General features: G+C 44.9%; 1 protein-coding gene across 3 annotated transcripts in view; it reads left to right on the forward strand.

Annotated features, from left to right (window-relative positions):
* Positions 1–25,254, forward strand: part of RAD18 (RAD18 E3 ubiquitin protein ligase) — a 588,315-nt gene that overhangs the window by 54,326 nt on the left and 508,735 nt on the right. For all 3 annotated transcript variants that reach the window (XM_085624487.1, XM_085624486.1, XM_085624485.1), the window contains exons 3-4: positions 5,744–5,805; positions 10,246–10,316. In XM_085624487.1, the coding sequence (XP_085480613.1) occupies positions 5,744–5,805; positions 10,246–10,316 (133 nt within the window). The remainder of the gene's footprint in view (positions 1–5,743; positions 5,806–10,245; positions 10,317–25,254) is intronic.

Raw genomic sequence — 25,254 nt, forward strand, 5'->3', positions numbered from 1 at the left:
TGAAAGCACTCGTTTGCTTTCACTTTCGCGGCTGGACGGCCGCTTTGATGTTTGATCGCGATCACTTTCGTTTTATTATTTGTTCAGGACGTATTTTTTCCCTCCCGCCTCACTGCCTTTTTTACATGCCAGCCTCCACTGCTAAAAGTTGCTCTTCGGTGACTCGTTAACTGATCAATCAGTCACTCTTGTTTCTTTGACCTTCTGAATAGAGAAGCATTACGCTGAGTGTCAGGAACCCTTTGGAGTCCCATGATATTGAACATTTTAAGCTTAGGCGTGAGTCAAAGAAACTGTTTATACTCTTTAAAATGTTGATGTCTAATGGCAAAGTCAAATAAACACTTTTCCAAATACTCCTTTTTTCTATACTTCCCACTCTCTATTTTTTTCTGCAAATGAAGAAGACTGGAATGTGTGTTGCCTATCGAAGGGTCTAACCTTTGCGTGGTTCCTTGCGGGAGCACTACCCTTTAAATGTAGACATCAAACGTAGCATGTTTTCCTTTGGTGTGAACCGGTTTCTTCTGCCTATTTCTGCCTTTGGCTAAACCCCTTCGGTGAAGGGCTACGTTGCAGTTCATATTCTTTTCCACTGTCTTGAGATCTTATCTCCTTTGAGCACTGCCGACTGGCTATGATTTGTCTTAGCTCTTCCACAAGATCCAAAATTGAAAGCCCTTCAACAAGCTAGCCAGAAATCCCCGAGATACAATAAAAAATTCTTTAAATGTAATTTGTGGCCTGTTGGTAGCGTTGGTCTAGATGGTGTCACCTGTGTAGTGCATTCTTAAAACGCCATCTCAATCTTCCATCGACTGCAGTCAGTATATCGAGTACAGCAGAAGAGGGGAACGAATGGTCTAATTTTTTTATTTTAGATATCAATCATTTTATTAAAATCACAATTGCACAAATAGAATAGCCTGTCCTACAAACATCATATATAAATCACAGTATTAGATCCTCAATTCATGCATCAATCACGGTCCCACGTGCCCCTGACTGCAAGAGAAAGAAAATGTTCGGCTTGGGAGTACATAGTATAAACCATTCTCAGTAAAATAGCACACGTCTGTCACAAAGGGCCAAGCGGCCCTGGGGGAAAGGGAGGTGGCATTGTGAACAGAGTCAAGTAGGCCAGAGACAAAAACCTGTTGTCCTCCTTTGTCCCTCCCAGAGGAGGACACACTGGTCTAGTTGGGGCTAAGTTTGCCATCCAAAACAGTGTGCAAAACACTACATGGTATATGCCACTGTCTCATATTCTAGGCTTTTATTTGTTATGTTGTCCACAAACGCCTTTGCTGAGTCTCCTTGTGAGAACACAAACTAGAGAGCGTCTTTAGGTTGAAGTCTGGGGAGAAAAAGCTTTACTTTCTCCTGACAGCAGCCACAAATTTTACACCGCCTCTCCGCATTATGTAGAGTGTCTTCACAGTGCTCTCAGCTCTCACATTGTTTCTGCCCTTTTACGTGTGGTAGTCTGATGGTACTGGCCACCATTCAAGTAATTCTCAAGATTTAGCAGGTCTCCCATAACTTTACACAGTACTCCTAGTAGGGGTTCAACCAGTGTCTATGCCGGATCTCCTAAAAACGTAATTGGGGTCCCTGCATAGATATTACAGATGTTCGATTTTAGAGTGCATTAATACAAAGGTGTCAATCACAGTAGTTTTGAAAGCTCGGAGGCTCTCTGTAGCAGCTGCTGTCTCTTTCATTTTCCGTTTCGTTCAAGATGATCCTTATCACTTCTTACTCTTTTTCTACTCCGATCAATCTACTTTTAATCCACAACAGTTTCTCCTCCCAAATTCTCACTGCTCTCTCAATATTATTTTATGTTTCCATCATTTTAGCCTTCATTTCATTGATGGAGTGCAGGAGAATTTGTTCCTTAGGCATGAGTTCTTTCTCCTGCTTGCCTTCACTAAGTTCTCTCCCTGCACGCCTCACACTGCTGCACGCCGCATACTGCTGCACACCGCACACTGCTGCACGCCGCACACTGCTGCACGCCGCACACTGCTGCACGCCACACACTGCTGCATGCCGCTGCATGCCACACACTGCTGCATGCCACACACTGCTGCATGCCACACAGTGCTGCATGCCTCACACTGCTACACGAAACACTGCTGCACGCCACACGCATTCCATTTGCCACCAGCTACTTCCTGCGCCGCCTCACGCATTCAGAGCAATTTAGTAAGGGGCACAAGACCGTAGGAATGCGGTTTATGGCCAGTGCATGTGAGGCATACTGCTGCACACCGCACACTGCTGCACGCCTCACACTGCTGCACGCCGCACACTGCTGCACACCGCACACTGCTGCACGCCGCACACTGCTGCACGCCGCACACTGCTGCACGCCACACACTGCTGCATGCCGCTGCATGCCACACACTGCTGCATGCCACACACTGCTGCATGCCACACAGTGCTGCATGCCTCACACTGCTACACGAAACACTGCTGCACGCCACGCGCATTCCATTTGCCACCAGCTACTTCCTGCGCCGCCTCACACATTCAGAGCAATTTAGTAAGGGGCACAAGACCGTAGGAATGCGGTTTATGGCCAGTGCATGTGAGGCATTCAAGTGCGAAGCTGGCATATGGCATCGGACTTGAAAGCAGCAGACTGCTTTCACCAGCGCGCGCTCTGCCTCACTTCCTGCATCCCCTCTTACAATTAGCTTTTGTTATAACTCACACCCCATATGCTCGTTACCTCCCACCCTTCCTTTGATGTCCGCTTTTCTTGTTGTTTACAAACCACGCCACACACTGCTGCAAGCCACACACTGCTGCACGCCGCACACTGCTGCACGCCGCACACTGCTGCACGCCGCACACTGCTGCACGCCGCACACTGCTGCACGCCGCACACTGCTGCACGCCGCACACTGCTGCACGCCACACACTGCTGCACGCCACACACTGCTGCACGCCATACACTGCTGCACGCCGCTGCACGCCACACACTGCTGCACGCCGCACACTGCTGCACGCCGCACACTGCTGCATGCCGCACACTGCTACACAACACTGCTGCACGCCACACACTGCTGCACGCCACACACTGCTGCACGCCGCACAATGCTACACAAAACACTGCTGCACGGCACACACTGCTGCACGGCACACACTGCTGCACGCCACACACTGCTGCACACTGCTGCATTACTCACTGCTGCATGCTGCACGACACTGCTGCACGCAGCACACTGCTGCACGCCGCACACTGCTGCACGCCGCTGCACGCCGCACAGTGCTGCATGCTTCACACTGCTACACGAAACACTGCTGCACGCCGCACACTGCTGCACGCCGCACACTGCTGCACGCCGCACACTGCTGCACGCCGCACACTGCTGCACGCCGCACACTGGTGCACGCCGCACACTGCTGTACGCCGCACACTGGTGCACGCCTCACACTGGTGCACGCCTCACACTGGTGCACGCCTCACACTGGTGCACGCCTCACACTGGTGCACGCCTCACACTGGTGCACGCCTCACACTGGTGCACGCCTCACACTGGTGCACGCCTCACACTGGTGCACGCCGCACACTGGTGCACGCCGCACACTGCTGCACGCCGCACACTGCTGCACGCCACACAGCGCTGCACGCCGCTGCTCGCCACACTGCTGCACACTGCTGCACGCTGCACACTGCTGCACGCTGCACACTGCTGCACGCCGCACACTGCTGCACGCCGCACACTGCTGCACGCTGCACACTGCTGCATGCCGCACACTGCTGCATGCCGCACACTGCTGCACGCCGCACACTGCTGCACGCCGCACACTGCTGCACTCCACACACTACTTTTATGCAAGTTTATGCTACTGACATTGTAAATGACAATGCCTTTTATTTGTTTTAAAACCAAAACATAAATAAAAGGCATTGTAATTTTACAATGCCAATAGCTCAAACTCTTATAAATGCGAGACCTATTGCATTGCAAATGCTAGTTTCTATTTGCAACTCGTACGGAATTGTTGCTTCTCACCCTTGGTCTCTACATCGTTTACAAATGTGTTACACACTTGTGGACCCACAACACACGGGCCCAAACAACTGTAGACTATTCCGAAATCCATCTATAATTTTGTGGGAGGGTGAAGTGGCAGAATGGACAATGACGAATTCTGGGTGTAAGCTATGCATGTATGTGGAAGTCACTTACACACCTCTTGGTCTCGCTTTGACCACCAACACATAGATACTGACATATTTTTTTCTCTTTTTGATTTTCAAAACCTTTTTTGAGACATTTCAAAACCAAACCGATACTGACATATTTGAGTTTTAATATGTGTACCTATCTAACACACGCCCACAGACTCTCCTGTTCATTCTAACACCACCAACTCACACTACACATACTCTTAGTCCCATGTGAATGGTTTTGCTTAGTATTCAGATTTTTTGACCGGGAGTACGGGGGATGGCAGGGAATCTGTGTGCTGTTTATTCTGTTTGGAGGAGTTTTGAGTGGCTAACGCATATTTGGATGAGTTTAACTTTTATTCTGTTAAAACCCTGTCGATCATTTTGTGCCTCAGTTGACTACTTGTGCTGGTCCTAATGTTCTAATAAATAGAACAGCTCATGAACATGTATGGGGTTTCCTCTCACTTAAGACATATTACAGCAATGTCTGGAAACTAGAAAGGAGCCTCAGCCCCATAAAACTTGGTGTCATCAAGGAAGAACCTCAACCCCACTCAATGGTGCGCAGCTTATTTTAACCCCTTGCCCTGTTGCTGTGGTGTTAGTTTAGTGAGATGTGTGCTGCTCTCTGTAGGATAAATAGTTGTGTATATTCTGATCAATCTTATTGAAGCAATATCTGATTCCTCTCAAGCGATCCTTGGAGCGAACAGAATGAGCCTTCTGGGTTGTATCGGACTGACCAGCATACTGAACATGGTTGTCGCTCTGTTATTTCCTGTACACGTCTTGAAATGAAATTAGGTTTTTTGCTACAAAGAATGTTTAACCATGTGACTTTCGGAATATACCTAGGTATGATTGTCATGGGCTGTGAATTTCTTCACTGTTGCTCCTAAGTAAGCTTCTAGTTTTGTTTATTTTTTATTATTTTTTTACATAGCTGGTTATACTGCCTATTAAATTCTTCATTTCCACCATAGGTTTGCATCCCCTTCTCTCGTCAAGCTAATAAATGTCGTCCATTTTCTAAAATATCATAATTTGAGCATAAAGTAGCTACCTGAGATCACTGATCAGTGTAATGGTTTTAGGGGATTTTATGAGGGTGGATTTTAACATTCACTTTTGTATATCTCTTGAAAATAAAACCTGTTTGCAATAGAAAGAAAGCTGCCTAGGCCCTCTCTGAATTCCAAGGTAAGCCACCAACCTGGGCATGGCTACGGAAAATAAAGACCAGCAAAGTTCTCGGTAGATCCTGTGAGTATCTGCTGGAGGCTCGGCCTGCCCCCATTTCTTGGTATTTGAATGGGTCACTCGGGGAGAGCCTGTGTTGTTAATTCCTCGACCCAGACACATTACAGTGCGTGCTTCCTCCTCTGAATACGTGTCCTTGTTCTGGGTTGTTTTGGCGAACGTGCAAGTCACAGTGGATATTTTGTGCCTTTGGAAGGAACATACCATCCGCATTTCAAAGGCTCGTGCTTTTAACTTGTTCCCACTCCTCTGATTACACCATCTGTTTTATTTCCTGTCTCTTTGCAGATTGCTCTCTGTGCATACGCAAGTTTTTGTCCTACAAAACGCAGTGCCCGACATGTCGCGTGGTGAGTATGTGTAATAAATAATACTAATAAAATGGAAATAGTTCAGAATTATGTAGCTTTGCAAACGCCACCAAAGAAAAGGGTGATTCTGCTCCTAAAAAAAATGTTTCTGATCCCAACCACCTAGGTTACCTGTGTCAAATGTATAACTTGCTCTGTGCTGCCCACATGTGTATCTTGCGCTATGCTTCCGCCGCTTTGAAATGGTGGCTGCCTGCTAGATGCGTATGGAAGCCAACAACTTTCTACAACCTTTTCAAGCACATTTCAGGCCAGCCAGGGGGCTGGATTGGAATTGTGGCTCTTGGGGTTGAGTTTAGACAACACATGAATGATGCCGGTGCGGTGTGTTTGCTTGCTGTGTCTGCGGTGTTTGTCACTGTTGACCATGGTGGTCCCAGAATGTGGGGTGCTTTGAAGCTGTTCGAGAGAGCAGAGTCCAGCTGCTTCCATTCCACAAAAAGATTGAATATGGAGCTGTTCCTTACTTCTTGTAGGTTTCACACACTGGGGGTAACAATTCAAGAATGTGAGGTTGGCGCCTTCTCTTCGCTGCCTGGACTCTAGCATGTTCTTACTTCCCACAGAAGCACTGGAAGCACTGCCTGCCCTGGTTTTAATTTCCCCCTCTCTAACCACACTCAATACATTACCCTCACACATTCCTTTCCTAGTACCCTCCCTCTGACATATGGCATGCCTAGAGTAAATGTTTACCTTGCACCAGGACCATGTGAAGCTTATGACTTTGCCTATTTCTTCATGTCTATTGTACTTTTGAGGTCTATCTAGAGACCGCTTGAGCTGTTTTCCAGAGCTTGTGCCATCAAATCAAAATACAGCGAGAAAGAGGCAATTCGTTACCTCCCTAGGGCAACGCGTCAGCATCCCTTAGCGTTTACTAGTTGCAAGTGTATTTCACATTTTTGATCACCACACACAATGGCAATTGGTAGCTGCATTTGTCAGTCATAATGTAGAGACCTCTCTGTACCCTGTACTGTGATAACACTTGTTCTGTAGTTTTCTTAACCTCAGAACTTTCCTCCCTTGAGCACCTCTACCGCTCAATCACTTCGTTCTCTTGCTCAGACCATTCTTTACCAGGATAGTTAGAGCAAACAGACCGGTGATAGGACCATGGCTGTTGCTACCCCTTTGTCCACGGCTGCATGAACTCCTTGGAGACTTGAGACAGGCAGGAGTGACAAATGGGAAGGCATAGTGGAAAGTAAGAGGATGAGATTGGTAGTATACTTTAGATGGCGTGAAAATTAAGTTTGGTGCTATGACAGGGCGCACTGACAAACAGGAGGAATTAAAAGGCAGTCAAAAGACATGAAGTAGAGCGACAAGACAAAAGAGAAAGAAGGGACGGAGTTTGGTAATATAGAGAGAGAGAACATAAAGGAACAGGAGGCATCAGGATTGGGCACACCGATGGGGTATTGGGAAACAAGGCTGGAACATAGATATGGGAGACACAGAAGGTCAACGGTGGCAATGGGTAAAAATGCATAGAGGGAGACAGGCTGCACTTACATGCAAGAGGCATGGAATGAGACTTGTGGCAATACGGCAAGAGCGGCAAGAGGAGACACAGACACCTTTTGCATCAGCAGCTAGAGGGGCCGAAGATAGGTAAGGGAAACAAACCGGCTAGGGACAGAAAGAAAGGCTTGCTCAGAGAGAAGCATAGTGAGAAGAAATAAGATGACAGATAGAGATGGGGAATTATAAACAGGGCATTGACGTAGGCGGCACAGAAAGAGGTACGATGCACTGCGACACAGCATAAATTGTCTGAGCAAAAGCATGCCTGCCTGTGTATGCATGCCTGCCTGTGTATGCATGCCTGCCTGTGTATGCATGCTTTAGAATGTTAAGATCACACTTCTTTGATTTGACAATGCTTGGTCAACTTTTGCTGGTGACATGCGGATACTTCTGAATTATGAAAACAAAATTCTTTCTGCTGCCACAGCCTTACTTTTACAACAACTGCAGATCCTTAATGTATGTATTAGATTCCCCTTTCACTTTACTGCATTTTTAAAAAAAGTAAGAAATAGTGCCCACTGGAAAAATGCATGCCGAGCAGAACTAAATGTTTAGCGGTTGTGTCAACCTTCACCAGACAGTGCCATTTGGGAATACTGGGAGGCGTAATGCAAGGACAAGAAGGGATTTTGGAGGAAGGAAACTGTAGAGAGGCGAGGATTGGATTAGTGTAGCTTGTCTATTATTAGGTCTGGGTTTCAACAGCACAGCTGTCAAACCGACCTATTGCTTACATAAATATACAGTGTGCTTTGGGTCTTCTCTTTTCAACCATTGGCTTTTTCTTTTACCAGAGTCGCAGCCATTGGCTTCAGACTTTATCACTGCTTGTTTCAGTCCACTGGAGTGTCCATCTGTCACTTAATACTATTGGCTGCTTGGGTGTATCGTCCGCCTCCACTCAAGTGCATGCGTTGAACTGTACGAGGCATTACCTTACAACTCTTGTCCCCCTTGTCTACTTCTGCTAGATCCCGCCCATGGGTCTTGTGCTTTGCTGCTAGCGCTGCATATGTTAGCACGGTAAGCCCAGTCCTCTTGCCTATCCCAGTGCGTGTTGTTTCTTGGTGCTGATGAATCAAGGTGCGAGTCTGCCTTTAGCAACAACTGCCAGTGGGGAGATCCACAGGTACATGGAAACAAGTGCATGATTGTGACAGTAGAGGATTGTCCACATCGATAGTGCAGTATATTCCAGTGCTTTCGTTGCGCAGCTAGGACTGTGCTGTCAGAGCAGTCTGTCGCAGCACTGTCACCACCAGGTCAACATTCTGTCGTCCTAGTGGTATATTCCGGTGCTGTCGCTGTGAGGTACCCATTTTGTTGTCCTGATGGTATATTCCACCGCTCTTGCAATGAGGCCACCTTTCTGTCATCAGAGCAGTATATTGCAGTGTTTTCAAAGTGAAGATAGCATTCTGATGTCAGAGCAGTATATTCCAGCACTTTCGGTATGAGGTCAGCTTTCTGTCATCAGCACGGTATATTCCACTGTTTTTGCTGGCTGTTTTTACAGCGTCAAGAGGCCATGTGAATGGCAAGCTAGAGTTTGTTAAAAAACGAAATCCGGCTACAAATACCAGTTACTGTGGTATTGCAATTGCTATTTATATTAACAATATTAATTCTAGCACCCGTTTTGTTATTGTTGTTATTATTATTACTGCTATCCGTATATGGAGGATGGAAGTTTTTAAGACCACCGTCTTTTTTATTTTTACGTCAAAGGTTGGGGCTGTAAGTACATTTAATCGGTTCTGATGGACTGGGGCCGTGCTGCACTCCTTTTGATCTCAGTCCTGGCTCAGCCCTTTATCCCAAATTCAAGTGCTGAAAATATAACCTCCAGTGTAGGTGCAGCGCATGCAGGCATTGTGTTGGAAACATGGCCCTTGTAATTGTATTCAGCCCTTATAAATTGTGTTTCTCCGCAAAGGAACCTGCTTCTCTTGCTTTCAGCTGAGCCTCTGTTTGAATCCAGAGATTGCTTTCTGATGCAGAGTTAATACCCTGGACTGATGAGATTGTTGCAGTCTAAACACAAAACAATACTGCTTTCAATTAAAGAAGATTACTTTTCATGCTTCCTGGGGAGTTCGAGAAAGCCTTATGTGTCGCTTCCGCGTCATTCACAGCAAACAATCTAATTTCTACTCTGACAGTGAAGGAAGGCGAGAGAATATAGTCAGACACAAGTGATCGGTTCTCAAGGGTCCAAGCCTGTTCATTGTGCACAGAAATGGCCGCCTCGTGAGCATTGCATTCTGATGAGATGCTGCTTCAACCAAGGGGCGCCAGGAGTTGAAATGCAGTTCTCGTTTCAATTGTTGTACTCGTGAATGCACAATTATTGAATTAGAAAGGAGCATTTGGAGAGCAAGCTATAGTTTTAGGTCCAGCCTATTAGACTTGCATGCACTTTCTGTTGTGAGGCATGTTGTGCCTTACAAAGTACCTAGTATGCTCTTAGTCACTCACTCTCGTCCCCTTGTGCTAGTCACTCATTCAGCCACACACTGGCAGACGGCTGCACACTAGGTCTGCAGCGCAGCCTGGTATTCACTCACTCATCCTTCTCTCCCACGTCTTTGCTTCCAGCATGTTTATATAGCAACTTGTAGTCGCGCTCTGATGTTGGCGAGGTATGCCTGATGATCCCTAAACTTGACGTGGCGATCATGACTTTAGCTTTTTGTGGTCCAGTCTTGATGATGAGAGTTCACTTTATGCTCATAAATTGCAGTTTGTTTTTGTATGAGCATCAATGCATGCACTTCAGGAGGCGTGTCACTTTTAAAAGAAATCATAAATGTTAAAATCTTATATCCTGTGATTACACTGTTGGTTGTATTTGATTGGACCATCCGTTCTGTATTGCAGGCTGTGGTAGAACATGACCTAAGAAATAACAGGGTATTGGATGAACTGGTGAAGAACTTTAATTCTGCAAGGTATGTGAAATTGTGGCCACTCAAGTCCAGTTTTACGGTTCTTGTGACAATCTCAGTTTACCATAAAGAAGAAAGCTTGTGTTACGATCCAGACAGACAGCTAATTGGTACCTTACAGAGAAATGTTGCTCTATATGAAATTAAGTAGCAAAATAAAGAGAATAAAGTTGTCTTTAATTGAATAAAGGAGTGCTTTGGCTGAGAAACAAAGTACAGTGAATACAAAATGGTCAATGGTATTGACAAATGATGAATTTTTGACCAGAATTATTGTTATCCACAAAAGATGGGCACCTTATCTGGGTTATCAAATGTTTTATCTAGTCTCCCGGAGCCTTTCTAAACCAACAACTAAGTCGGAAACTGTTGGTGTTGTACGCCAAGCAGCGCTGACCCATACTCTAAGGAGACATAGCATGGTTGGCCCTACAAGCCTAGGAGGTATGGAATCACTAACCACACAAGCCAAGCGGATACCTGAACTTTAAGTCTTATTCAAATCAAAATGAGGCAGCCAGAAATGCAAAGTGAGTATCTAAGTTCTGTTCAGCCTTGAACATCTTGAGGTCTCTTCACTGGCTTTCAGTGCAACAGCTTATTATTTTTTTTAAGTACTTTGAATTGTACACCGAGCTCTATATAGGTCTCCTACATTTTCCACACAGAGAATTACCTGTTGCTTCCCCAGAACAAGTCTTTGTTCATCTCAAGCTTTTCTGTTCCAAGTCCCTACATTTCGTAAAGTGGCATTGGGTCTATGCAGCTTCTCACAGTCTGCTCGCAAGCTAAGGGACAATCTCCCCCAGCATCTTCAGCTTTGTTCCAGTCCCCTTACCTTTAGAAAGCAACTACAAATCTTCTGTTTTAATCATCTGGTTCTTTATTCAATACAGTTCCGTACATCAGCGCCAGAATGCCCACAGGCGGGAGCTCCAATCTCGAAATACAATTTAACATATTATTGGGCATATTTGACAACACAAGCCAAACATATCTGGCCTCATTCACCCCATATATAAAGGAGGCTTGGCATAATTGATCCTATAAGACATGAGTGTCTGGCATCACTGACCCTATTGAGCCGTTAATATCTGTTGTCCCAGGCTTGACCTACAGTGCTCCTGCAAGCAGAACAAACACCCTTTTAGCACTTGACCCTCAGTGGTAGTGAGACGAACAGTCCAAGGCTTCACAGGGAGGTAGGGTGGGACCGCTGACTCAGAACTCAACAGTTATGCAGCAGACCCATAATTACTGTCCTGCCCAGTGCCAATTTTTTGTCAAAAAGCAATGTATTTTAATACTCTCCAGAACACAATATTACACACAGACAACAAAGAAGGCATAGGGTTCCACACAAATTCTAGGAGGATTTCTTCTAAAAAACTGATCAGGTTTAACTTCAGCTCCAGTACATGGTCACGGGAATGTGTGACCAGTTTGCCTGGTCCTGTCCTTAATAAGTTCCACCACTGGGTCTATGAAGTTATGGTGCTGTCCCAACTCCCATTACTGGTCAGCACCAGTCACTTCAGCTCTTAGAGGTGCAGTCCTCTGGCGGGATCTTAGCGGTTGATTGTAGCTGTTGCTGGTCCGGGTCAAGATTGCTCGTAACTGTATGTGTCTCTGGTCATGGTTGCTCATATCTGCAGGTTTGTCAGGGTGTGGTTGCTCGTAGCTGCAGAACACACTGGCAGATTGTTGCTTAGGTCGGGGAGGCTGGAAAACCCATTCCAAATTATCATCTGTGCTGGTTGCAGTCACCACAGCTGTCTGCAATTTCTGAGGCTGCCCCAACTCTCCTGGGCACAGCGGCTGAGCTCCACCTTCTTGCTAGCTGACTCCCTGCAGAGGCACAGTGCTCCTTCTCCTCGCTCAGCAGGTCACAGGCCGACCAGCAGCTCCCAGCAATCTCGCAGCCTTCAGGTGATGTTCCCTCACCTTAGGGAGACTGGTCCTACAAGACACCAACTCTGCATCTCAGCATTAATTAAGTACTTTGTGGAGTATCCTCTCCTTTGGTCAATGAAGAAAGAGGAACACATTGGGATAATTTAGATCCCAGTCCTGTAGTCCTATTTCGGACAAGGGATGTGAGCCCACTGCCTTAAGATCTAGAACAAACCAGGGCAGGTCCTCTTCTTTGTGTATTCCAATTCTGTGTGAAAGCGTTGTCTTCGTCTCTGCCGCGGCTATATTCATCAGGTAGTGACAATCGGTGTCGCCAACTGAAATTCCCTCACTAGCAGCACAATCAAGCATGAACTTCTCTTGGCTGTCAACAGCCATCTTGGGAGTAGCATTCGGATGAAGACAAAAGGACATGGCCTGTCTGAAAGATTCCCTTTACTTCTTAAGAGAATCTGCAGACCTTCCCCATGCCAGCTGTCTGCCCCGATGTAGTGCTCTGAGAGAGGTAATCTGCCTGCACCCACCAAAGCTTGCATTACTAAAGGAGTCTTGTCTCCATCCTCTCGCGCTTCATTTTCTGGGGCTTTTCTCTCCAACCCAGGAATGCCACCAGTACACTTCCCTATCTGAGGGGGTATGCCACAACCTCCATCTTTGTTGCTATGTTGTACCAGGGAACATCCAAAATGGATTCCACTGGTCTGATCAAGCACACGTTCTACTTCAACATGGAGCCCTGCTACAGTACCACATAGACGCAGATATTCGTGTCAGTGCAGTGGCAGGGCCTGGGCAATCCTTTGAAGAAGAGCTTTACACCAGTGTGGCCAGTAGGCACCACTCCCTAAACAGGATAAAGGTCTGTCTATGACTATCCGTCAAAACCATATGGCACGCCGCCACCACCACCGTTTAATGTATATGTCCCAGTAGTCATGTGTCAGCCTTAAGGGTGTGCTTGGGGCGCCCCTCCAGACCACAGAGCCAGGGTCTGAGCCTCATGGTTTAGAGGATTGGCTAAGCCACAGCATGCATGCATGATTGACGTGAGCGATGGCAAAAAGATGTCAGGGTGCCGGATATCATTGAGCTAGGTTAGGGCAGGGGTTGCTCATCCATATTACCGTGCATGGGGCTTGGCCTTCCCAACACTCATGTTCTCTGGTGTTACTTTTTGTTTATCAACGAAGTTCATAAAACTTGTACAGTTTCTCAAAAAATGTCATAAGTACTCTAATAATGGGGGCGCTCCTTGTTTCTGGTTGTTACTGTTCCATGATTGCTCTGTGCTTTGACTTTTTATCTAGACTGCCTTCATAGGAAGGACAGCCGCGCTCGCTTACATTATGATTTTGGCACCATCTTTGTTAGTTGAGAAATCTTTTTAAAAATCTTTTTTTAAACTTAATTAGAGTTTGGCTATGTGTAACAATAACGTGCTTTTGCAATTCCAATGAGGAAAAGAGAAAAGCATATGCAACAAGACTATAAATGTAGAAATAAATACAAGGTATCACATTTCATACATCGCAGTTTAATATGTATAACGAAAAAAAGACCAAAAACATTAGGAGGTAAGTATCAGGGTTCCTCCTAGAGTTTCCTAACATCACAGGAATCTTCAAACGTAGAAAGAGAATTTCATCTTAACGATTTTAAAGTTTTGTTGAAGGTTAGCTAGAGCGACCAAGGCTCCGACCTTTTGTAAGTTTTATGGTCTCTTTAGTTGGAAATGTTGGTTCGGATTCTTGGAGCTGCCCTAGAGGAGGATTGATTAAGCATTTTTGTTATTCAGTCATCAAGATTCTAATTATTGTTCAGTTGATTCTATGCATTACAGTATTTTGTATCAGTCAGTTACATAGCTGCAACTGGGAATGAGCCATTAAGTCACTAATTAATGAGTCTCTTAGGGCCACATGCATCAAAGTCCTGATTTGCGAATCCTAAATAGAGAATTTTAAGAAATCGCTATATAGGACTCGCAAATTCCTATGTGTGTAGGAATTGCTAAATAAATTGTGATTCCTACATATTCCTTAATTGCGACTGAGGCCCATAGGAATGAATGGGATTTGCATGCGCAATTTGCGACTACCAAATAGGTACTCACAAATTGCGCATGCAATTTCAAGGGTGCCAAAAGGACCCCCTATTGCACCCCTGAAATTGAGATGTTACCACATGTTGCCCACATACATGCCCCAAGGGCATGCGTGTGTGTAACATGAAACTTTGAAAAATGCACTTTAGTGCATTTTTCAAAGTGTTTGCAAATTACCATCCAGTTCAATTTGATGGTAATTTGCGATCCCTAAATGCGAATTCGCAATTTGGAATTGCATCATGCTTTGCATTTAGGGAATCGCAATTTGCGATTCCCTAAATTCATTCGCAATTTATGTAATCGCAAATTTTTCAATTACTTAAATTGCAAATTTGAATTTGGGTTCATGCATTCCAAATGCAAAAATACTGGTCGCAAAGGGGCAGATTCTGTGAATCTTCCCGTTTGCGATCGGTATTTTCGTTGATGCATGTGCCCCTTAGTCACTACAATCACAGTCTCATTACCTTGAGTCTCATAATGTTGCACCCAGTGGTTAATTTGTAAAACAATAAGTGCAGCTTGAACCAGCCACTTCCTCCTGTTGGCGCCTCCTAAAACAGAACTAACTACTAACCATGAAAGTGGGGAGAGGGTGTGGCGTAATGTCCAGAGCTGCCATCTTCGGAGCTGGGGAACCAGGTTCGAGTCTCGGCGTTGCTCAACACCCGGTGATTCTGGGCAAATCACTTAATCTCCCCGTAAATGAATGTGTCCTTAACAGGTGCTCATGAAAATTGCCAGTGTTGATGATTAAGTGCTGGTGCTGAGCACCGTAAAACCACCGGCTCAAATTAAGCACTGGTTGCACCCCATGCAAAGGGGCATGCAGCTCACTAGACGAGTTCCTTCAGAACCATTGACACTCATTCTGTACACACTGGTGCGGATAGTGCCACATACATGTTGACTAAGGGGGGAGGCACCAGGCAGCCCTCCGTATTAGCTCTGCCCCTTCCTAACCAGCACTACCATAGGCCATCTAAAATAAAATGGTTATTTTATTTACATTCTTCATGTAAAAGCGGCCATGAAGAGCTTATGTAGTACGAAGCACACTGTTCTTCACCTTCTGGCTGCCATGCCATAGAGCTACTTTTAGACACACTAAATTTGTGGTTAGTGTACACCGCAAATTTAATGGACTCAATAGGCATGCTTTTCATTTTCTTTAATAATTTTAGTTGTTTTGTACAGTGCCGAGTTTGCTCCAAGAGGCACTTGAATGAGTGGTGAGAACACTAGCGCGTTAGTTACGGACCCCCTCGGCGTTTGTTTCAACATTTTGAGTAGGTGAAAACAATGAGGAAAAAACTAGAACGGCAACTGCCCATCTCAACAGACACTTAAAGCTGCTGAATCTGACTTACCTCCTGGATCTTCGTCACTTCCGGAGCATCGGGCTCTCCCTCGGCGTCCTGCTGTTTCCTGACGAAGCTCCCTCGGCGTCCTGCTGTTCCCTGACGAAGCTCTCTCGGCGTTTTGGCTCTCTCTCCTCTTCGACGGGCTGCCGCCATCTTCGGAGAGGATTGCAGGGGCCGCGGGCAGGAGAGAACGTGATTTGATTAGTACCCGGGAAGCACTTTACAAGGTGACCAACGGCTTGCTGTCCACCGGAGGCTATCGAGGGGGACTACATTGCCCACAACTCTGTGCTCCCAGGAGGGAGGAGCCCAAATCAACATCGCGCTTAAAAAGCGCCGAGGAGTACCGCAGCGCGGGAAGCGCTTTACAAGGTGACCAACGGCTTGCTGTCCACCGGAGGCTATCGAGGGGGACTACATTGCCCACAACTCTGTGCTCCCAGGAGGGAGGAGCCCAAATCAACGTCGCGCTTAAAAAGCGCCGAGGAGTACCGCAGCGCGGGAAGCGCTTTACAAGGTGACCAACGGCTTGCTGTCCACCGGAGGCTATCGAGGGGGACTACATTGCCCACAACTCTGTGCTCCCAGGAGGGAGGAGACCAAATCAACATCGCGCTTAAAAAGCGCCGAGGAGTACCGCAGCGCGGGACGCGCGCGGGCCGCGCCCGGGCAAAGCCCGGGCAAAGGACGGGCCGTCATCGGCCGTCCAAGGCCGGTAAAGGCTGGGCCGGGCCCCCCCCCTGACATTTCCGAATCGGTCACCTCAAGTAAGTGACCATAAAATCACGTGTTTGTACCTACACAACGTTTTGTCCTAGTCCCATGGTTCTATTTTGTTATATTTCTTCTAGGGTTTTGTGAGTTACTATTTATATTCCCCATTCCAGTCAGTTAGTCTTTTTTTGTTCCTAAATACCACGATACATGTCTCCAATGGGTAAAACCCCCCTGGTAAAAAAGACCACCAATGGAACTCTGGACCACTTTGTTATTAGGTCACTTCCGGACCCTGATTGGGAGGACTCTCTCGCTGCGCGGCGAGCTGACAGACGCCGCTCGATTGAGCATATTAAGACCATGCGTTTGTCTCAACAACTAAGCACGTCAGTCCATGATGGGTCACATATAACTCCATCAGCTTGTGAACCCTCTAGCAGCGAAAGCACTCCACTGCTTCTACGGGACAGATCTCAACTGATAGACTCTATTACGGACCATATTGTTGATTCTATTAACGAATTAAGCGTCATTATTTCTACCTCTCCCCGTGACCTTGTTTCACCCGTTAAGTCCCGGGCGTCTACCTCGTCACCTGTGGTAGTGATTCCCCAAAAAAAAGAAACATACTCGGAAGCACAACCCGGATCCCCCTCAAGGTCCTCCACCAACAAAAAGAAGGAGAAAGTTAGGAGGTAGAATTTCAAGGGGTAAATCAAGTAGGCTCATGCAAATTTCAAATCAAAATCCTGACTCTGTTAACATTCCCGCATTATTTACCCCGCAATTGCACATGCCATCTCCTTTGCCTATTCCTCAATCCTCTTCATCTAAGGACATTCCCACTATCAACATCACTGGGTCCATTGAGCAAATAGTACGCTCTTTTATTCTCCCAGTAATAGAGAGATTGAATACTATCACTCTCCAATTAGGGTCCCTAGAAGAGCTAGTTAGGGAGAACATAGTAGCAAATAAGGCCCAATCCAACAATGTTCCATTATCTGTTCCTCTGGTAACGGTAACACCGACCACCCCACCTGTTATCTCGAAGAAAGGGACATTACCATCTTTGACATCTGTTTCATCAAAGCTCCCTTTTGCCCCCGTGGAAAAAAGTTGTGATATAAATAAGAATCGACTTTGCCCTCCCCAAAAGGGAGAGGTAAAAAACGTTAAACCTTCTATCCCAAAACCTTTCTTGCTAAATGCGTCTTGTATATCACGTCCATCTTTTGAATCCAGGGCAAACACACAAGTGGGTGGGAGCTCTACAAACTTAAATTCGGCTTCTGACCCAGGTAATCATTCAAAACTTGATGCAAGGAGAGAGCCTAGGACTAGGTTAGTTGACCTCCCCCCAGAAGCGGCCCCATATGTAGTCATTCTGACAGGTGTTCCGCCTTTAGAAGAAGGCAAGACGGAAGATTTTTACCAACTAAAAAACAAAGTCCTCTTTTGGCTCAGTCAAAATCGGCCTCTCCCTCTGTATTTGAATGGCGCAATCATCCATGTCAGGCGACTGCCTTGGCTGGGCTGTCGAACGAAAAACCTTTTCGGTGACACTATTATTGTTAATTTCTCAGACCGAAGAACTGTAAGATACATTCTAGATGAATTTCAGGAAATTGGGTCAGGGGGTATCATGACACGTGAACTGTTATTTTTTTACCCTAGATCTGCTGTAGAACCCACACCCAATCTGGGATTTTTAACTAATTACCCTAACGAGCGTTCTAGGTTTAGCCGTAATAACTGTTTGTTTAACACCAATCCTTTTAACGGTTACAATCCATTTTATGGCCCCAAACTCTTACAAGCTCCCTATAGATTTGACCATACATCAGGTCTGGACACAAATGATTGACTGGTTCAATCTTTGCAGTCTTTAGCTTGTCCGAAATGTCCACTTTCCGAAGAAGAAAACCAAGTACTCCAACTTTCTTCTTTTACCAGGCCTATGGAGGATCACCAACCCACACCCCAGGGTATATTGAACATTCAATTAGATTCAGGCTCCCCAAGGAATATGACAAAACCCTCGGGTGGCGTTACTCTATTTGCGGGGGGTTTGGTCAACCCTGCCCTTTCCTCCAAAACTAAACTTCTAGGCGACGATATCCTATCCGGAGGGGGTCCGGTTAATCCTGTCCCTAATCTTGACCTTTCTCTCAAATTAATTTTCTGGAATGTTGCAGGCTTACGCTCTAAGGCAGACAATCCATCATGGCTCTCTGTTATTAGGGAGCATAATATTGTTTGCCTGCAAGAAACGTGGTTGACTGCTCCTATTCATCTGCAAGGATACAAAACCTTCAACTCATCTGCCCAACCTTCTTCATGTGGGAGAGCGAAAGGTGGCCTGGTAATATATGTCTCAAATGAACTCCCAACCTTAGATACTAAAATCATTAATAGCAATCCCTATTCCCAGATCCTTATGATAACAATCAGTAAAATACAGTTGTTCTATATAGTTAACTTCTATAACAATTTGACCCCAAAGGACATACTTCCAGTCCTGGAAAATATCTATCGACTCTTATTAGAGGAGCGTCTTAAATATTCTAACACTAGTATTACCATAGTCTGGGGTGGAGACTTCAATCTTAATCTCTGCAAGGGAGGCGACTTAAACATCTGTGGTATTGTGGACGACCTGGGCTTTAATGTAACGCATTTCCCTCATACCAAACTAGGGAACTTTCTGACTGAAATAATATTCAATTTAGATCTAGGTTTTACTAACGATCTTGCTTCTCCCCCAGTTCCTTTCACTTCCACATTCAATGGTAGGGGATTATCTAGTCTGATTGACTATGTTTTGGTTTCACAAGCTTCCAAAGACCAGCTACATAGCGTTCGAACAGGTACCGATCCCAGTAGTGATCATTTTCCCAATATTCTCGCTATCATTATTCCGGATATGATAGTACCATCCACTAAGCAAACTCTCTTGATACAAGAAACTTTAAGGGTAAATAAGCCGAACGGGTATGCAATTAAATGGAGCAAAGTTGATGCTGATAAGATCACCTCAGCAGTCCTGAGTCGCATACTCCCACACATTGAAACGTGCTTAAACTCACATTCCCCCCCTGATCAGGTACTGGCTAGCTTTTCTCTTATTACTTCTGAAATAAAGAGAGAGTTGTTCCGTAAAATCTCGGGCGTTAATCAAACAAAAAAGGGTTGGTTTAATCCCGCAACAAGGCGCGCCTACCTCTCACTAAAGAAAGCCTTGACTAACACCGTAAGGGATAAAGTGGAAGTGATAAGGTTAAGAAAATGCTATAAGCAAGCACTCAAATCTTGTAAGATAGACATTAAGAAGGAATTATGGGCCAAGTTACATCAGAGTTGTTCTCTTAAGGATTCGGCCTCCTTCTGGAAAATAGTAAGAACACCTTTTCTAACTGACCAACAAGAGATCCCTAGGATCGAGGTAGCAGTGGGTGAGGCAGCTTGGGTTGGTCATTTTTCAAGGATTTTTGGTATTTCGGAGGATTCTATGTCAGAGCCCCCTTCAGATAGTATAGGGATGTCAACTACCCAAAACTATAGTAGACCACCCCTCTCCCCTAATTTTAACCTTTATTTTGATCATGATGAGGTACTTATGGCACTGCAGGCTTCCAAATGTGGTAAAGCCCCAGGCCCTGATGGGGTTCCCGTGGACATATTTAAAAATAACTTAGAATTATGGTCCCCTATTCTCACTAAGGTCTTCGAAGCAGCCACTAAAATCGGCCCACCAGAGTCCTGGACAACTTCCATTCTTCTTCCTATTTTTAAGAAGGGTGACCGTGATAGTCCTGCCTGTTACCGTCCCATCTCCCTCTTGGACTCTACTGGGAAGGTGATGGGTCGGTTACTTCTTAAAAGACTTCAGGATTGGGCTGAAAGTAATCAAGTGGTTTCTGACCTCCAGTATGGCTTCCGAGAGGGACTTGGGACGGTGGAGCAGGCATTAAACCTTTCTTTATTGATAGGTAAATACGTAGGGGCCAAAAAGGGGAGGTTGCACTTAGCCTACGTCGATTTATCGGCGGCTTTTGATTGCGTCTCCCATAGTAAATTATGGAAACTACTTTTGGCTATGGGGGTTGATCCTCCCTTGGTGAGCTTTATTCGGAATCTTTATACAGGGGCCTCAGCAAAAGTACGGTATGGTTTGGGGGGGGAACTTACAACATCATTCCCAGTACTTAAGGGTGTCAGACAGGGATGCGTACTGGCACCCTTTCTTTTTAATTTATACACCAATGGCTTAGAGGCTGCGATGTTGGTTGGTAGTCAGGACCTGCCCATGATTGATCACCGTCCAATACCCGCGTTGCTTTACGCGGATGACGCGGTGATCATGGCCAGGACCCCACGCCAACTCCAACTTCTCCTCGATAGATATTGTGACTTCATGGCAGCCCTTGATCTAAAAGTAAACATAAAGAAAACGTTTGCCATGCATCTGGGGAAACGCTTTAGACATTCTGGCAGTATCCGGATAAATAATACCACTCTGGAGACCGCAACTTCATACCCCTATTTAGGTATTCAGATAGATAATACCTCTAGTTGGGGTTCTACCCTCCTGGCCAGAAAGCTGGGGCTCCTCAGAACTACAACAGCTTTGGTCACATTTGCGCAAAAACTAGGCCAGCGCCCCTCCCGGGAGTTGATTCAGATCTACAGGGCCAAGTGCCGCCCAGTGGCAATGTATGGGGCCGGGGTTTGGGGTCACGTTAATTCGGAAATTATCCAAAAAATAGAAAATGCTTTTTTGCGGTACCTTTTGGCCGCTCCTAATAGTTCGCCAACTTATGGTTGCCATATGGAGTTGGGGGAGGATTATATCTCTGATCTTATTGCAATCCAACCAATCCTTTTATGGCATCGACTATGGGTTACTTTAGAGTGTAAACTGACTCGTTTGCTTATTTCTGACTGTCTCACACTGGAAGGTTGGAAAAACATCCCATGGCTGCTGTATGTCTATAAATTCCTGAGAGATGTAAACCTGGAATCTCTTTTCATGCTCCCTGAGTCCTTAGCAGATATTTCACGCAAAAAGCTGAAAACCGCGTGCCTATCCCATTTACGTGAGCTTCGCTTAACATCTGAGATTCTAAAGCCTACAAATTTCCATCTTGCCACGGTACAAGTCTCATTTGGGATTCAGCCATATTTACTATCTAGTGCTAATCATTATGAAAAATATCTTTTAAGACAATTCAGGTTTAATACTTTTCATCGGTTGTTAACTTTCCCGAAGACAAAAGATTGGTCTAGTAAACTAACTCCTTGTCCATGTGATGGGCAATCAGAACAATCGCTATTGCACGTAGTCCTCTTCTGTAGTTACTATGAATTTCCACGCCAAAAATGGATTTTACCTCTATTAAAATTCATAGGCCTACGCCAGTGTCGCCCGGCCCTCCTTGCTTTACAATGTTTGGACACTGAGTACAGCATCTTACCAACAGCCAGTTTTTTAAAAGCTTGTGTTAAATATCGTGCAAACCATGACCCTTCTTAAATCGCTAGATTGTAATTGTGGTTAAGACTGAAAGAAATAATGTGTTATATACTACTTGTTGGTACAATCCGCGTATAAGAACCTTTTCATGATCTACATGAATTCTCTTGATTTTAAAGATTTGTTTTTAAACTTTTGTATGCTTTTATGGACACAAAATTTGTATCCGAATAAAGTTTTAATTGATTGATTGATTGATTGATTTACAATATACATCCTTATCTTAGCTGAGAGTAACCAAGCTAGAGGACTTGTTGAATAGTAGGGCGTGGTGTGCAGTGCATCTGAGACAGGACAAAACAAACCTGGAAATAGAGGTATGGGTCGATATGTAAATTAGTCATGGCACTGTACACATGTTTTTATTTTGAAAATTATACATTATACTTATTTAGTTTAAATAGCATATATTTAAAATTTGTAGCAATTAAAGATAATGATTCTTCCAGAATTGCGTGACTTGTGGTTACATGTGGAAGACAGAACTGTACTAATGCCTGTGAGGTTTAGCGTGTCAAGATCTGCAACATCTGCTAAAGATTTTAATATTGTTTTTGCTAAATATCATAGCCGTTCTTCGGCTACGAGTTAGAAAACATTTTTTCAAAACTCCCTCTTTCTTGCTATTGAAAAGCCTTCCCTGTTGGAAGAAGATATTACAGTTATTAAAGTCAGAGGCAATTAATAACCTTAAATGAAACAAAGCGTCATTCTTGGAAGGATTGCAGCGGAATTATACCAGACCTAGTTCTCATAACTGTCTACACTTTAGGTCTCGTCCACAGTCCACCTTTAGCTGCCTGCTGTCAAAGACCTACAGTGTATTATACCAGTTTTTTAATGTACAGTTTGGGACTGCTTACCATTGGTTGGTTTCTTGCCAGTTGCATTTGCATAGCTTACCTTCCTCTTCTTGTGTTTGTCTCTCCCCTGTAGCATAGCTTCTTTACCATCCTTTTGACCGGATCACTTGGTTCCATCTACGGCTTAAATCAGGAAACCACACTTAATTTTCTTTCAGCGCTTCATGGTAGTGCATGTTTTTTTTGTTCTGTTCCTTGTGTTTTGCTTCCCACTCACATCCCTGAACTCCCCCATGCACTTTATGTTGCTCCTCTCTGTCCCCCAGCTTGTATGTTGCTTTCCTCAACCCTTTAGCTTTGTATGACTTTTTTACCAACACTCCCTCACCACCAATTTCCTCTTTGTTACTGCCCGCCTCTCCGTTTGGCGTTGCTGCACATTACTCTCTGATGTTCGAGTTATGTTGTAGTAATGATAATGCCGACATTGAAATGGCAAGATACAGTTTCTGTGCTCTGGAGTTTTGGTCCACCATCATCATGCTCTTGATTTCTTGCCAGACTCTTCCCCTCCCCCCCCCTAGACACAATACTAGCCTTTAATTGCCCCCCACACTACTTTAAGTCCTGCTAGATAGCTATCTGCCTCCTCCTTAATTTACTCTCTCCTCCGTTTGACCTTTTGGATTCCAAATAGCCCCTCCCTTCCTCCCAGATAAAGGTTTATTATTTTAGACATTTACATAGTATTTTATAAAGGGTTGTTTGCCAACATTTAATCATTGTAGAGTACTATTGTTTTTTTCATGTTCTGTGCTGAAGCAAGGTTGGGGTAAGGGAGTTAGGGTCATATCATCATTGTGTAAGCACTCCTGTTTGTCATTCTTACTGTGCAACTCCTGTCCTGTGTGGAATTCAGCTACAATTAAGTAGGTAGAGTTCTATATTCAGGCATTTCCTGGCGTGCATTTAGTTCAGTTTTTCCCTTAGGTTTGGATTTAAGGTTTTTTGCTGTTTTGGGTCCTGTACTGTTTGAGATTTGCCTCCAAGTTTCAGCAGCTAGAAAGCTCATTGGTTGATCCAGTGTGTAGTTGTGGAACACAAGTTATTGGTTGCAATGTGGTGAGATCCCAATTTCTGTAGTTGCGCCTACCCTTTGGCCCACTTTCTGGTCACTTGCTTAGTCATGCTCTGCAATCTGTCAAATATTTTGTGGAAAGATAGTTTACATTATAGGCATGACATCACTTCACCGGTCATCATCTTTACATCATCATCTGGTTGGAGCAATGGAAGTCTTTCACAAATTAAGAACAGCTGTAATTTGATATTCTTGACATCATCATTAACTTGAGCGGGGCAAGGGCTCAGACTCTAAACATCTGGGGTTCTATACTTTCATTGATGTGGATGGAGGTGTTCTAGTGTTTTCAACCGAATACAAAGGCTTCAAAAAAGGATTTGTTCTTCCCAATTCCAGAGCTTGGTCATAGCTCTGTTGCCGCAGAAGAAGCACTATCTTTCATCCAGTGAACACCTGGTATGGGCATATGCCAATTGTGGTGTGTCGCCCAGGTCTGTTCTCCTACTCAGTGTGTTGTTGCACACATTTGGAAGTTGACTTGGTATAGCTTCGGATGCTGTATCTTGCTTTGTACAAGGGTGATGAACAATGGGTAGTACAGGGAAAATCCCTGTTTTACGCTGAGCATGAGCGCAACTGAACTGCACCAATCTCTATAATATAGACTGAAAACGCTTCTATCCACTATTTCAGCCTTTCCAGAAGAAAACAATTGTTCAGAGTTTGATAGGGGACAGATTGCCAATGAAGGATGTGTTCTTGTCTTCATCCATGGAGAGGGGGAGCCGCTTCAGCATAAACCTTGACATAAGTAGATTGTTTATGCCCACCAATTCATGGCACTCCAACATCACTCACCATGTATGATTTTATTGCATTTTGGTGAGTTCGAAGTTGCACAGTAGTTTGCCTGGCATTTCAGGTCTGCCAGTGTTTTTTTTTCAAATTGGGAGTGTTGATAGCATAGATATGGAGGTCTGAAATGACTTAATTTATGAGGGAGAATTTAATCATTGTTTTGATGTGAGCTTCTTATGAGAGGAGGATTTATTCCATGTGCAAGGATGGGCAGACAAATTTCATCCTTTCCGTTTCCGGGTACATCTTATTGCAGCCTTACTTTCCAGTCTTTGAATATGATAAATGCTCACTGTAACAGAGGCAGGGTGGATTATTGCTGTGAAAATGGGTGATGAGGTAAGCTGAAAGTTCTGGTTTGTCAGAGACGAAGCGTAGATTTTGGTTATTTTGCACTTGAATGCTGGTGGGCCTTTATATTGTTTTTTGATCCTTTAGGTAACTGCTTAGGTGTGTTGAGTTAAACAGCTTCTAGTATGTTAAAAAGTATCCCTGGTTTGGTTGGGGCTTTCACTGATGCATTTCTCCTGCCAGATTCGTGTTAAGACTCTAGTGCAT

This window comes from Triturus cristatus, chromosome 9, assembly GCF_964204655.1.
Source record: "Triturus cristatus chromosome 9, aTriCri1.1, whole genome shotgun sequence".
In the NCBI taxonomy this organism is placed as follows: Eukaryota; Metazoa; Chordata; class Amphibia; order Caudata; family Salamandridae; genus Triturus; species Triturus cristatus.